The sequence below is a fragment of the Podarcis melisellensis genome, assembly GCF_964234715.1.
Source record: "Podarcis melisellensis genome assembly, chromosome: 13".
Classification (NCBI taxonomy): domain Eukaryota; kingdom Metazoa; phylum Chordata; class Lepidosauria; order Squamata; family Lacertidae; genus Podarcis; species Podarcis melisellensis.
In genome coordinates this window covers 5,121,148-5,134,736 of record NC_138545.1, presented here as the reverse complement: position 1 = coordinate 5,134,736, position 13,589 = coordinate 5,121,148, and the positions used below count along the sequence as shown (strand labels likewise).

At 49.1% G+C, this 13,589-nt stretch overlaps 1 protein-coding gene across 4 annotated transcripts in view; it reads right to left on the bottom strand.

The window, feature by feature from the left end:
* CHD3 (chromodomain helicase DNA binding protein 3) overlaps positions 1–13,589 on the bottom strand; it is a 63,770-nt gene that overhangs the window by 14,641 nt on the left and 35,540 nt on the right. For all 4 annotated transcript variants that reach the window (XM_081886664.1, XM_081886663.1, XM_081886662.1 and 1 more), the window contains exons 11-23: positions 13,103–13,314; positions 11,995–12,126; positions 11,745–11,844; positions 11,320–11,511; positions 9,049–9,253; positions 8,625–8,758; positions 8,356–8,477; positions 5,514–5,687; positions 4,507–4,648; positions 4,138–4,269; positions 3,189–3,306; positions 2,041–2,165; positions 259–490 (exon numbers count right to left, since the gene is read on the bottom strand). In XM_081886664.1, coding sequence (XP_081742790.1) covers positions 259–490; positions 2,041–2,165; positions 3,189–3,306; positions 4,138–4,269; positions 4,507–4,648; positions 5,514–5,687; positions 8,356–8,477; positions 8,625–8,758; positions 9,049–9,253; positions 11,320–11,511; positions 11,745–11,844; positions 11,995–12,126; positions 13,103–13,314 — 2,020 coding nt within the window. The remainder of the gene's footprint in view (positions 1–258; positions 491–2,040; positions 2,166–3,188; positions 3,307–4,137; positions 4,270–4,506; positions 4,649–5,513; positions 5,688–8,355; positions 8,478–8,624; positions 8,759–9,048; positions 9,254–11,319; positions 11,512–11,744; positions 11,845–11,994; positions 12,127–13,102; positions 13,315–13,589) is intronic.

Here is a 13,589-nt window from a genome sequence, read left to right as displayed (position 1 = left end):
GCATCATTCAACACAGCAAGATCCGCTGGTGTACCTGGCAACCCAGGTGGCAGAAGAGGCCAAGCGCACTGCTCAGCAGCTCTGTCTGATTAAAAGAATATAGCCTCCTTTGTTCAGCTTCCCAATGTGCAACTGTTATTCCTCTCCTAATATACATGAAGCTAGACTACTGCAATTAATTCTACTCGGGACAACCCTTGGACACTGCAAACAACTGTCTGCCTCTTGATGCATCGCCCACAGCAGCGATCCTCTCACCCTCGTTTTCGTCCTTGAAGAGCTCCTCAGTGCCAAACTTGAGGATGTCATCCAGCTCCTGCTTGGACATGCTGCCCGACTTGGAGCCCAGGCCTGGGCGGACAACCAGGTGAGTCAGCATCATCTTCCGCTTGGCCACCTGCGTAATACGCTCCTCCACAGAGGCCCGTGTCACAAAGCGATAGATCATCACCTTGTTGGCCTGGCCAATGCGATGAGCTCTGCTGAAGGCCTGCAAAATTTGGGGGGGGGGTGAAAAACAACCCAAGAAAGTCAGGTAATGATGAAACGGCTTGGGGAGGATTATGGCCCTTAAGTCCTGCTTTGGGTTTCTCACCATAGGAACCAAGATGCTGAACCAGATAGGCTTTTGAGCTAATTGATCTGGGCTCTTCTTATGCTCCACATCTGGTAAGCTGCTATGGTCAAAAGTATGTGTACTAAAAACAGGGAAGGGAGGGAAAGAATGGGACCTGCTTTGCAGCAATGGTTACATCTGAAGATATTTTAGGATAAAGCAGGCTGCTGCCCATCTGTATACTTGTCCCTAGCCATTGGCTGATCTGCAATGATGTCAGAGACCTCTAGTGACTTTGGTTCTAGAAGCGGCCTGCAATAGCACCCAAACCATGAGAAGGCAGGGAAGGGAGGAAATGCAGAGAAAGGGGAATAGAGAGAATTAACCCAAACACCCTGTACATGAAAGAGGCCTGTTGGGAAACTCATTGCTCCGCATTTGCCATCAGATTTTCTTCCCTTGTCTTCACTCTGTGAGCACATAGGTCTGTAACTGTGGGCCAGCTTGGTAGAAGCCATAGCTTGGGCTCCCCAATGCACCCGGCCACAGCTCCCCTTTGCTGAGGGATTGCTCTGTGTCTGCATGAGGGAGGGGAGGGTCACCTCTACACCTCACACTCCAGGAAACACAGACCCCAAAACAAAAAATGTTTGGAGGGTTTGTCAGATGAGTAAGAACCATCATCACTTGGCAAATACCATGCTAAGGTTTAACTATCCACTCTGTTCCAAGGGCTCAGGGTCAATTGCAATACAGGCCTCTCTCATGCTGTTATCTCAAAATGCCTAATTTGGTACCTGAATAAAGTAGATGAAAACTACTTTCCTTGCATTTGCTGATTTTGCTTTATTCATTCCATTTGTCCATGCCTTGGGTGGGAGTGCTGAAATCAGCCTCACTCTAGCCTAGAAATTTTAGCAGGCTTTGCTGGTACATGGCCAAGCTTATCTTTGTGACCAGAAAATAGCTCTGACAAAAAATTATCTCTGTGTTAATGAAAAGTAAGCTTCTTGGGATGCTAAGGATTTTGCTTGCACAGTCGGATTGTGGGAATGTCTATAACCCGTTGACCGCTGATTGGCTAATGGGTGAAAAAGGGATGATAGATAAAATCAGCCTTTGGTCTGATCCAGAAAGTTTTTTTTATTTTATTATTTACTTCATAAAATTAATATATTGATTGTAAAAAACAACAACCACACCCTCAAAGTGGTTCTTATGTGCAACCTCTGGTGGATCTACAGAATTATTATTATTTTTATATCCCACCTTTCCCCCTCATGTTTTAGATGCTTAGAAACATCTAGAAACATAGAAAAAAGCAATTATAAAAAGAAACATAATATATACACGTACACAGTTTATATATAGTCTATTAAAACATGCAGAGCATTACAATAAAAACATCACAGCACCAGCCACCTCCTTAAAAACAGAAGTCCATAAGGAGGAAGGGGGGTGATCAGGGGAGGAGAGGAGCCTACCTGAATATCATTGTGAGGGTTCCAGTCTGAATCAAAGATGATCACCGTGTCAGCTGTGGCCAAGTTGATGCCCAAACCACCTGCCCGCGTGGAGAGCAGGAAGCAGAACTGCTGAGCTCCCGGGGCTGAAAAAGAATGAAGACCTCAGTGAGTGAATCAGGAGGTAAGACATATGAACTGGACTCAAAATTCAGAACACCAAGTTGAACTCAGAAGTCAGGCTTAGGTCTGCGTTGCCCAAGGTATTTCATGCTTGGGACCAGATTCCCAAGTATATCATGTCACTCCAGAGTAAAAATGATGGCTGCCTGCTCCAAGCTATGCAAAAACATCTCTTAACCTTCAAGTTACAAGAGATTCCAAAGAAACATCAAGAATAACTTTCTGACAGTTAGAGCTGTTTGACAGTGGAATGTACTCCCTCAGGAGGTTGTGGACTCTCCATCCTTGGATAGCCATCTGCCATGGATGCTTTAGTTGGGATTCCTTAATTACAGGGGGTTGGACCAGATGAACTTTGTGGGTCCCTTCCAATTCTATGATTCACCATGAATGTCCATTATTGTCCACCATCCATTATTGAGGAGCTGGATCCTTCAGCTGCCCAGGAAAGGCAGAAAACATACAGCCAACTTTCGCAGTCTAGTCTGGATTAGCAGACTACATCCCTGTTCTGTCTTGTGACCAAGCAAGAGATGGCTGAAGAGAAGTTGCTGTTTCAGGATTCCTTCTACTGGACATTCCCTATAGTGTTGCTCTGGCCTACTGGCACACCTGCAACTCCTATCCTCTGACAAAGGCTGAAGTTTTGGATGCCGATTCTGGCACTGACTTCTCAACCATGACAAGACTGTTGCAACTGACCCTCACGCCCAGCTTGTAGGTTCCCCATCAGCAGCTGGCTGACCACTGTGGGAGACAGGATCCTCAAATAGATATACCTTAGGTCTGATCTAGTGGGGTTCTTCTTGTGGCATGTAGATCCTTACAACCCACTCTAGTCCCAATCCAGAGAGAGCCTCCACCTGAAGGAGATCCTTGGCAGGCTCATTTCTACAGACAATTGAGGTCACGGTACTGTAATGATATATAAAGGTCAAGCCCCACCTTCTACCTTCAAACATTAGGCTCACAACCTTCATACTTGCCATTAAATCTATCAATGGCCTCTTGCCTCAGGGCCCCTGTAATGCCCCCGTCAATCCGTTCGTACTTGTACCCTTCATAGTCAAGGAAATCCTCAAGTAGGTCCAGCATTTTTGTCATCTGGAAAAGATACCCATAAATGAGACGAGAGATCTAGTACTTCTGAAAATTCTCAGTTGGGGAAACGGGGGTGGCGGGATGGAGAAACCACTAACACTGTGGAAAGCAAAATTGTTTACAAACAGTCTCCACTATAAACAAGATCCAGGAAAAAAAAGAAATAATACTAAAAATTCTCCTCCATAGCCCAAGAAGCAACAGTAAACTTCTTCTTATTTCTATGCCTTTCTTCAGCCTAACAGAATTGGAATTGAGTTGTTCATATCTACTGTATACGCAGAGACTGCAATTTCCTAGTGCTGTATATTACTGTACAAAGTTACTGGAAATAATTTTGAGAGAGTACTGTACAGCTAATATTTTAAAACCCTGCCTTAAAGAGCAATATTCTAAAAGAGATAATAGTTCATTGGAGGGGTTTCTTTTCCTTTCCAATTTCCACTGTAAAAAAACCAAGAGGGGTAAGGGAGGAAGACCTTGGAAAAATGAGGAAAACTCATTTTTACCTCTGGGCATTCATATTCCTAAATGAGATTGATAGTGCCTTCTCATTCATCACTAGCATTCTTGCTGTACACTGCATGCCTGCCCTTGAGACTAATTTGTTCTTACTGAACAGATGATGTCACAGAAAACAGCATCCCAACACCTCCATAACATTTAGGAAAAAAATATGTCATGAAATTACATTATTTGCATGCTGTAACCATAGGAGAAGAAACACACAACAAGTTGTTCATATCTTTTTCTTCTCCATCCCGTCCTCCTCAACACTGTACACAACCAGCATCTAGGTGCTCAAGACCCCATATATCCCCCAACCACTCTCACCTGGGAGAAGATGAGCACCCGGTGGCCCTGCTCTTTCAGCTTCCGCAACATCTTCTGCAACAGCATCAGTTTCCCAGAGGCCTTGATGAGAGCACCCCCTTCATAGGCACCGCTTGGCAACTTGGGGGATTCCTGCCAAGACAAAGCATAGCCGTCGCCATTCATGCAGGTGGTTTCATCTGGCTGGGTCTATTCTTTACTGCCAGGGGATTAGGCAAAGGCCAGGGGCTAACTGAGGAGGTGGGCCAGTTTGCCTGCCAAGGGCAACCTATCCCTGCTCCACAACATGAGCCCACTCCTTCCAGCTGGAGAGAGCTGCCCTGGCCCTGCACAGGCCCCTGCCAGCCAGCTGGGCAATGCAAGACATACCATCGCAGCAACAGGGAAGAGGTAGGGGTGGTTGCAGCATTTCTTCAGGTCCATCATTATGTTGAGCAAGGACACCTGGTTACCGCCACCACGGGAGTTCAAAGCTTCAAAGTTGCGGGTCAAGATATATTTATAGTATTTCCTGATTGGGGGGGGGGGCAGGGGGAGAATAATGGGAACAGCAGGAGGAGAAAAAGAGTAGCATGAGAGAGACTCTATGACCCCTCCACGTACAGATGTATCTGCCAGATTTTTACCAAAAAGGAAGGGAGAGAAATACAGTACATTTAACATTCAATGAGTTGTCTTTTCCCATTCGCCCTCCCAACAATCTGGAGGAAAGGAGACCAGAGTCTTGGGTTCTAGCATGCTTTGGTCTACTGCTCCCTCCCTAAAGGTAAAGGTACCCCTGCCCGTACGGGCCAGTCTTGACACTCTGGGGTTGTGCGCCCATCTCACTTAAGAGGCCAGGGGCCAGCGCTGTCCGGAGACACTTCCGGGTCACGTGGCCAGCGTGACATCGCTGCTCTGGCGAGCCAGAGCCGCACACAGAAACGCCGTTTACCTTCCCGCTGGTAAGCGGTCCCTATTTATCTACTTGCACCCGGAGGTGCTTTCGAACTGCTAGGTTGGCAGGCGCTGGGACCGAGCAGCGGGAGCGCACCCCGCCGCAGGGATTCGAACCGCCGACCTTTAGATCGGCAAGCCCTAGGCGCTGAGGCTTTAACCCACAGCGCCACCTGCGTCCCTAGGATGTAACTATTCTTGCAGAGAACCTAAGGACCTTGACTCTCCTCCATCCTGGCCAAACCAGCTCCCCCTCCCCCAAATTCTGTTTCACTGGGTCTCCCCTCCCTGATCCAAGAGCCATCACTGCCACTTGTAAATCCATACCACGGTGCCCCTGCCCCACTAGAGTCCAGGTCATATATCTGCCACCACCCTGGCACTCTGCATGGAAAGGACAGTCCCCCATACCGCCTCTCCTCCCCCAATCCTGCCCATACTTCTGCATGGGGCTGAGCTCCACCCGGACAATGAGCTCTGTCTTGGCCGGCATGTTCTTGAAGACGTCAGCCTTGAGGCGGCGCAACATATGGGGTCCCAGGAGGTCATGGAGTTTTTTTATTTGGTCCTCCTTGGAGATGTCAGCAAACTCCTCCAGGAAGCCTTCCAGGTTGCTGTGGGAAAGAGACAGAAGCTGTTACGTGGACACCTCTGGGGATATTTCAGGCCAACAGAATGCTGCACACAAGCAAGGGGAAGGAAGGGATTTTGGGCTGGGGGAAGTATCTGAAGGAGGATCTGTCACAAAGATCCCCCAAGCCTAGTGCTCAAATTAGGGCAGGCGAACGAAGGGAGGGCACCCTTAATGAAACGAAAGCCCCATCCTTCAACTCCCCCTAGTTCTAACCAAGTCATGCCCCCCCCAGCTTCCTTAAAACAATGGCTTGCGGAGTGGGGGTAGGATCATAAAAAGTAAATTGGTTTTAAATTGCATTTTCTTTATTCGTTTAAATTTTGTGACCCACCCTAAAATATTTTGTGATTGCATACAGTATATAGAAGCATAGATAATATAGGGAGCTGCCACATGCAGTACTGCAGGGGTAGGCAACCTAAGGCAATGGGCCACAAGCGGCCCACGAAGGTCATTTAACTGGCCCACGAGCCGCCCCCAAACTGAGCCGCCCACTCAGCGAGTCCCCACGTGCTGCGCTAAACTCGCTTCCACAGTGCCGAAAATCGCGTCTGCGCAGACACAGGCCCATGGAGGGATCTCTGCTGGAGTGAACCAGCCCAGGTGAGATAAATCTTGCCGACCCCTGCAGTACTGTCTACACTGGCTGGCAGCAGTGGCTCTCCAGGGTTTCAGACAGGGACGGCTTGCCCACATTTCTTGTGCCTAGAAAGCATGGGTCCAAGCAGTTTTCTGCTTGTCCTCTGCTTTCTAGGCATGGACCCAAGTGGTTTTGCCTTTACCTCACCACATTCCCTGGAAATAACCCATTCTTTAGCACTAAATCAAGACAAACAGCAATACAAAGTGGATTTTCTAGGGAGAAATTGGCTGGGCAAACAGGATTGAGGAACCAGGGAGATTTGGCTGATGCCTTCATTATACGCCTTTAGGCACCAGGTTTCTCTTCAACAAGGCCTTGGGTCGATTAACATCCTATACTCCTTTTAAATGTGTTTGTGGGAGGGGAGGGGGGTTATTGGTTGGGGTTTTCTGTTCTTGTTATTGTCATGTATTTTGTGCTTTTATATTTTAGCTTGTGAACCACCCTGAGATGTGCAGATGAAGGGTGGTATACAACAGCTCTCTAAGGCACGATAATAATTACCTGGGTGATAAGTGAGTTAGACTAAATCTTATTCATTTTGGATGACAGGTGGAAACCTGTCAAGTGTGCTGACTTGTAGCACAGTGGTACCTCGGTTTACAAACTTAATCCATTCCGGAAGTCCGTTCTTAAACTGAAACCGTTCTTAAACGGAGGCGTGCTTTCCCTAATGTGGCCTCCCGCCGCCAGTGCCCTTCCACCATTCGGATTCCGTTCTTAGACCGAGGCAAACCGGGACACTACTTCTGGTTTTGCGGGGTCTGTAAACTGAATTGTTCGTAAACAGGGCTGTTCTTAAACAGGTGCCACTGTAATAGGTTTTTTATTATTATTTAAAGTTTTAAACTGTGCACTGATTTTTAAGGTTTTAATTTTGATGCTAAGGCTCTTGTCCAGGGAAGTGACTAAACATATTTTAACTTAAATTAATAAATAAAAGTGGATAATTTATGTGGTGTCAAATTTGAAGGCTGTGAAGGCAGGATCTCTAGTTGGAAGGTGGAAAGAAATAACAAATCCACAGACGTGCAGGATTTGTAGTTCCTTTGCAAGTCTCGGTGTAAAAGACACCACCAAACCAAATAAAAATCTTTCCAGCCCTAAAGTCAGTGAAAGAGGTAAGAAAGAAGCTGTCTCTTTTAGTTTTGTTAAGCCCTGGAGAGGCAAGAGCAGCTGGGGTTCCTCAGTTAACAAAGGGCCAAAATGTGAAAATGTAACCTGGCCCTCTCCACCCACCCTGGAAAGAGCTTGAAGCCTCTACAAGTCTAGCTTCCAGTGCTGATGGGAGCAGCCCGCCCCCATCACTAGACATCTGTTTCAGACAAACGGAAATCCCTTGTGGCCACCAGAAGTCGCATTAAGTTTCACTTGGGAGTGACCAAGATGCCAGATTGCCAGCAGTGTGCATGTCTGGTCAGCAGAGGGAGCCATCTCTCCAGATATACATTTTCAGATGCCCAAATGCTCCTCTTTTATGGGTTTTCCAAACCGCTTTCTGTATAACATTCACACCAGAGCTGTGCTGTGAGGCAGATGGCCCACCACATTTTGGGATCAGCTGTTAGGCACTAGGTCTTATAATGCTGCCATGAAGGACAACTAAGAAGTGGTTATCTAGAGACCTGCTATTCGCTTGTCCTTTCACATTCAGCCAAGTCTTTTTCTGTCAACTGGCTCACCAGGCCCTCCTCATGCTTATGAAGGCTGAACTTATCCAAAGGCCTTCTGCGATTAGAGTGGAAGGACTCAGCCCCTCTGTTCTACCAAGCTCCAGTTGGGTGGAAGATTAGGTAGAAACTCCACCCTATGTTCAGGCTAGCTATGAACTGGATGAAAAGGTTACTGGTGGATGCAAACCTGGAAAGGAGAGGGGAAACTGTGGACAGGGACCCCAGTCTGAAGGTAGATGACAAACCAGTGTGTCAATGACAGATAGGAGTTAAGATTAAGCCCCTCCAGCTCTCTGATTAACAGGGGGAAGGAAGCACAAAATTAGCCATACTTGAATCTCTCAGGAGTGAGGAAATTCAGCAGGTGGAACAGCTCCTCCAAGTTGTTTTGCAAAGGAGTCCCAGTGAGCAGCAGTTTGTGGTCGATCTTATAACCGTTTAACACCCTGAAGAACTGAAAGCAAGAGCAGTACAGGCATCAGAGCACCCTTCTTCCCTCCCTCCACCTTCCTACACCCTCACCCACCACGGATGAGTCCCAAATCCTGGCATTTATCCAGGACAAGCAGCTCAGGCTTCCCCACCACACAGCTCTCCTCACCTTGGACTGGTTGTTTTTGAGTCGGTGAGCTTCATCCACAACAAGACAGGCCCACCGGATGGAAGCCAAGGCAGCCTGGTCAATGGTGACCAGCTCATAGGAGGTAAGGAGGACGTGAAATTTCACCTGAGCTTCTCTCTGAAAACAAAAAGGAGAAATACGGAAGGTGGGAAAACGTATAGCCACCATCTGCTCCATGCGGTTCTCCTTGGTGGGGGAAGAGTTTGGAGCTCTTGTGCATTTGAAAGGCAAGCTGGCAAGGCAGCATTGTGGGGCTTGGAAGCGAAGGGGTTAACAAGCTGCCTTCCGCCTCAAGGTTTGGTGGGGAGCAAAATTATATTGACCACAATCAATATGAGGCCCATGGGAAGCTGCAGAGTCAGCGCTGCTGTTGCTGTAAGGTGGGGGGAAACCCCCACTGCACTTGCCTTCATTTTGAAGGCCTTCTTTCCACCCTTCATGGCGTTGTCCTCAAAAGAAAACTCATTCTCACGGATGATGGAGCGGCTGTCTTTATCCCCTGTGTAGGTTACCACATAGAAATTGGGTGCCCACATCTGAAATTCTCGTTCCCAGTTGATGATGGTGGACAGCGGAGCACTGACCAGGAAAGGCCCTTTGGTGTGGCCCTGGTGGAGCGGGGGGAGAGAGAGAAAAGAGGAAGAGCATGAAATCGCATGTGAACTAGAAGGAACTTTCCTGTCTGCAGCTGGGGAGGAGTCAAAAGAGGCCACCGGCAGCTCCCAGCCCTGACTCAGCCTGATGCAGCAATTCTCAGGCTCTTTGCTTTTGGCTCCCAGGGGCTCAGCTAGGCAAAGAGAAATCCATTCATAAAACGCTGGCTGCCAGAATGAGCAAGGTTCTCCTGTGGCTCTGCTGGGATCACTGACACGCAGCCAGTCACAGCAGCTGTTCATACAGAAGTAACAGCTGTTCACAGAAGGACCCTTTGCCTGGGGCTGATGCACTCCTCCTACCAGACGTTCATTCAGCACCAACCCTGTGCTAGGCGGTATACAGAACACGGAGACCTCATACGGTCAGTGCCCAAAAGACATATAATCTACATCACACAAGGCAAGGCTGGCGATGGCTCCACACGTTATGAATGCGATAGGAAGCGCCAGCACAACACGGATGCTTCCCACATGGAACAGGTAATGAGGCAGATGTCGCACGCAAATTTGCATGTATCTGGGAAATCTGGCCCCATCAGGTTTCCCAGATGCATTCACGCTCGTGTTCAGAGAAGCATATGCACATTGTGTGCTTCCTACGTCATCACCAACAAGGAAGCTGCCCTACAACAGAGATTTCTTTTATGGAGAACGGCTGCTTGCTGCCAGATATTTCTGTTATGGAGGAAAAAATCTGGGGCAACGTGGCAGGATTCGCCCCACTCAAGGTTTCAGACAGATCAGCAGTTGGAGCAGACAGCAACTCAGCTGCTTGCTTAAGCAAAGGGCTTTCCCTTGCCTCACCGCCTTTCAGAAAAGCCTGCGGCTCTAGTACTTCAGCAAGATGTCTTGGCAAAGCAGGCACTCATTGGGAGGCTGCCATGAGGAGGTCAAGACAGGAGGTGGTTGGGGCAGAGGAGGACAGCAGGGAGGGAGCACTTGAGGTCTAGCTCATGCTGACGGGTAGGGTCCTGCAGAAATAGTTCAGCTCCAGAACACTCACCCACGAGGAAACCCCAAAGGGGAGAAGCTTGGGAGAGCAGGGAGGCCAAACTCCAAACAACAAACGAGGCCCGTCTCCCTTCAGAAACCCTGAAGGGAAGCCCCAAATAAAATGAGAGCTAAGGCAGAGGTTTTGAGGGAAGTAACAAGTGGCAGGAAACTTGCTTTGTGACATCCAAAGCAGATTGGAGAAGAATAGTCGGTGGCTTCAATCTGGTTGGAGAACAGTGGAAGTGAATGGATGGGCCTGAGGTAGGAAGCAAAGAGAATCTCTTCCATTCCATCTCAGAGGGGGAGAGGGGCTAGGCAAACAGGGAATGGGGTCTCAGGAGGAGTATGGGGCACTTTTAGTTGCTTTGAAAGGTGGAACTGGGTAAACAAAGACAACGTTGGCAAAAGCAACTTTATTGGCTTTCTTTTTTGGAAAGACACAAGGGGTCTGGAGTAGGCGGGAGAGTTTCACTGGAAGGTTTACAGTCATACCTCAGGTTACAGACGCTTCGGGTTGTGTGATTTCAGGTTGCGCACCACGCCGAACCCGGAAGTACTGGAACGGTTACTTCCGGGTTTCGGCGCTTGCGCATGTGCAGAAGCACCAAATTGCAACCCACGCATGCACAGACGCGCGGGTCGCAGGTTGTGAACGCTGCGGGTTGAGAAAGTGCCTCCCGCACGGATCACGTTCGCAACCCAAGGGTCCACCGTATAACTCTTTTTTCCCTTCTGTCCCTTGTATACCCCTGTTCCCCTTCCTCTACTTTTAGGACTGTGAGCTTTTAGGACAGGAAGCCAGCACTTTCTTTGTAACACTTGGGAAGGTGCAGGGTCAGAAAAGGAAGAGAACCAGTTCAGAAGTCCTGGGTCACAGCATAAGGAAAGGGCCATGCAATGACATGTAAATGTTAGGTTTCCGCAGGAGGCAGGGGCAGTGGGGGGGGCGGGGAGGGAGGGAGACTCACATACTTCGGACAATGGAAAAGAGAGAGAACATGCCCAGGCCACCACTCCTGGCTTACCTCCCTGTACAGCGAGTACAAGAAGACAATGGTCTGGATCGTCTTGCCGAGGCCCATCTCATCTGCCAGAATGGTGTCTGTGCTCTGGGCCCAAGAGAACCGCAGCCAGTTCAGGCCTTCCAGCTGATACATGTGCAGCGTGCCCCCTGTGGACGTGATGAAGCGTGGCTGGCTGTCATACTTCACCGTAGGCTGCAAGGATGTCCGGAGACAGAGAAGCAGAGAGGTGAGAGCCAGGCACACCCACGGACAGAGGCTCGCTCCCTTCTGGACACCACCCCACCCAAACGTCTTGGGCCCATCAGCTGCACAGAGCTTTCCTCTTTGTCAGGCTGCACTCCCTTCCCAGCCTAGTGCTACAGCTTCAAGGGTGCCCAGCACCGCAGAGGGGTGGCTGCACTGCGAGCCACCATCCCAGAGCTTACATCGTTGGTGGGGGAGTTGGGCGGGTCCTCCGACGTCAGTTCCTTCTTCTTCTTCTTGTACTTTCTGGGCTGGGCAGGGTCTTCACCCATTATCAGCTCTCTAGAGAGTGAGGGGGGTGGAGAGAGAGGAAGGCCCCACTGTGTCTCACTCAGGAATCTCAGGCATGGCCCATGGTGCATTGGGCCAGGTAGCTCAATCCTGCCCTGCTCAGTGCCTCCCTCCCCACAGCCACCCTCATAGTTTCCTCACCTGTGAAACCAATAGGCCTGCTTCTGGTACTCATAGTCGGGAATCGACATCTCATCCTCCTCCCACGTGGACTGGTCGTAGGAAAGGTCACGCCATTTCACCAGGTAGTGGTAGTTGCCCTTTTTGTCAATGCTGCACGCAGTAAATTCACGACGCAAAGAGAAAAGAGAGAAAGAAGCAGAAAGAGAAGAAAACACACAAACTGGGTTTGCTTACTCTGTTTCACCGAAAGGCATCTGATGGGATTAAGTCAACAAAGGCCACCATGGCTAAGCTGGTGAATATCATGAAGATATGGAAATCTTTTAGAAGGATTCTCTTGGAGAAACGCACAAAGGTCACGTTCAAATCCATTTTATTCTTCAGAACCTTGAGGATTAAATATTCTTTAAAGAAAGGTGGGGTTCCCAGGAGTGGCCAGGCTGCCAACACCTAGACCTCAATTACTCCCCGCTGGGTGACCCCACTAATGCCCACCGCATTAGTATCCCACACACACCTAGGTCTCATCGTGACTAACAATGCACTGGCCATGGGCTATGGTACAAGCGGCTAAACCTTCCTGGGTCCAGGGGCCACATTCAAAACTGATCGAGGTCCGAGGGCTGCATGCATGCACACCACACACACACACTTGCCAGATATGCAGCATGCACAAACCAAACACATGCAGATCACACACACACACATATGCTGGCACACACCACACTAGGATGTATGCATGGCACTCATCCCCATTGCAGTGCTGGGCTGAGAGGAGAGGAGAGAGGTTCGAGCCAGCATTGTGATGGGTAAGAAAGCTCCACTGGTTGACCTTACAAAGGTTCCTCCTTCCTATGCTGTGCTATTGGCAGGAGGTCCTAATGCTTAGGAAACAGGAAGGAGTATGCCTTCCTGTTTCCTGATCAGGAAGACCTTCCAGCAAAAGAGTTGCCTTTGCAGAGAAGAGGAGCTCAGTTTTGTCAATGCCTGTCGACCACCTGCAGTGGTTTAGTGGGCCAGATCTGGCCCGAGGGCTGCAGGCTCACCACCCTTGAGCCATGGCATCATTGTGATAGGGGATGATCTATGCGCACACAAGTGTGTACATGCACACACACAAGCTGACCTATGGTTTATAACACGGTGGATGGTCATCCAGTCAGGCTTGATGCCATAGCGGTAGTATTTCTCCTCCATCTCGGCATAGAAAGGATCCTTGTTCTTCCTCTTCTCACTCTTCCCATCGTCATCACCAGAACCGTAGTCAAGCAGCGGGGGCTCATCCATGTCGTTCTTTCGTTGGTAATTCCTGTACATCACCAGGTGGAAAATCTCAAGCTGGGATTGGTGGGGGGAGGGGGCAGAGAAAGGGAAGAAAAAGGAAAGGTGAGAAACCGAGTAGACGTGAATGAGAAATGTAAGGATTTGGATCAAATGCTGATACAGAAAACCCACTGCGACTGCACCCCTGATCAGTGGCCACCTAGCCTCTGCCATGATGGGTCAACAGCACACATGGTTCTGATGAAGCCAGTGACATGCCTGAAGGAGGCTCACATACAGGGCACCCTGATGATGGTGATCCCTATGCTCAGCATCCAGTCATTAAAAGT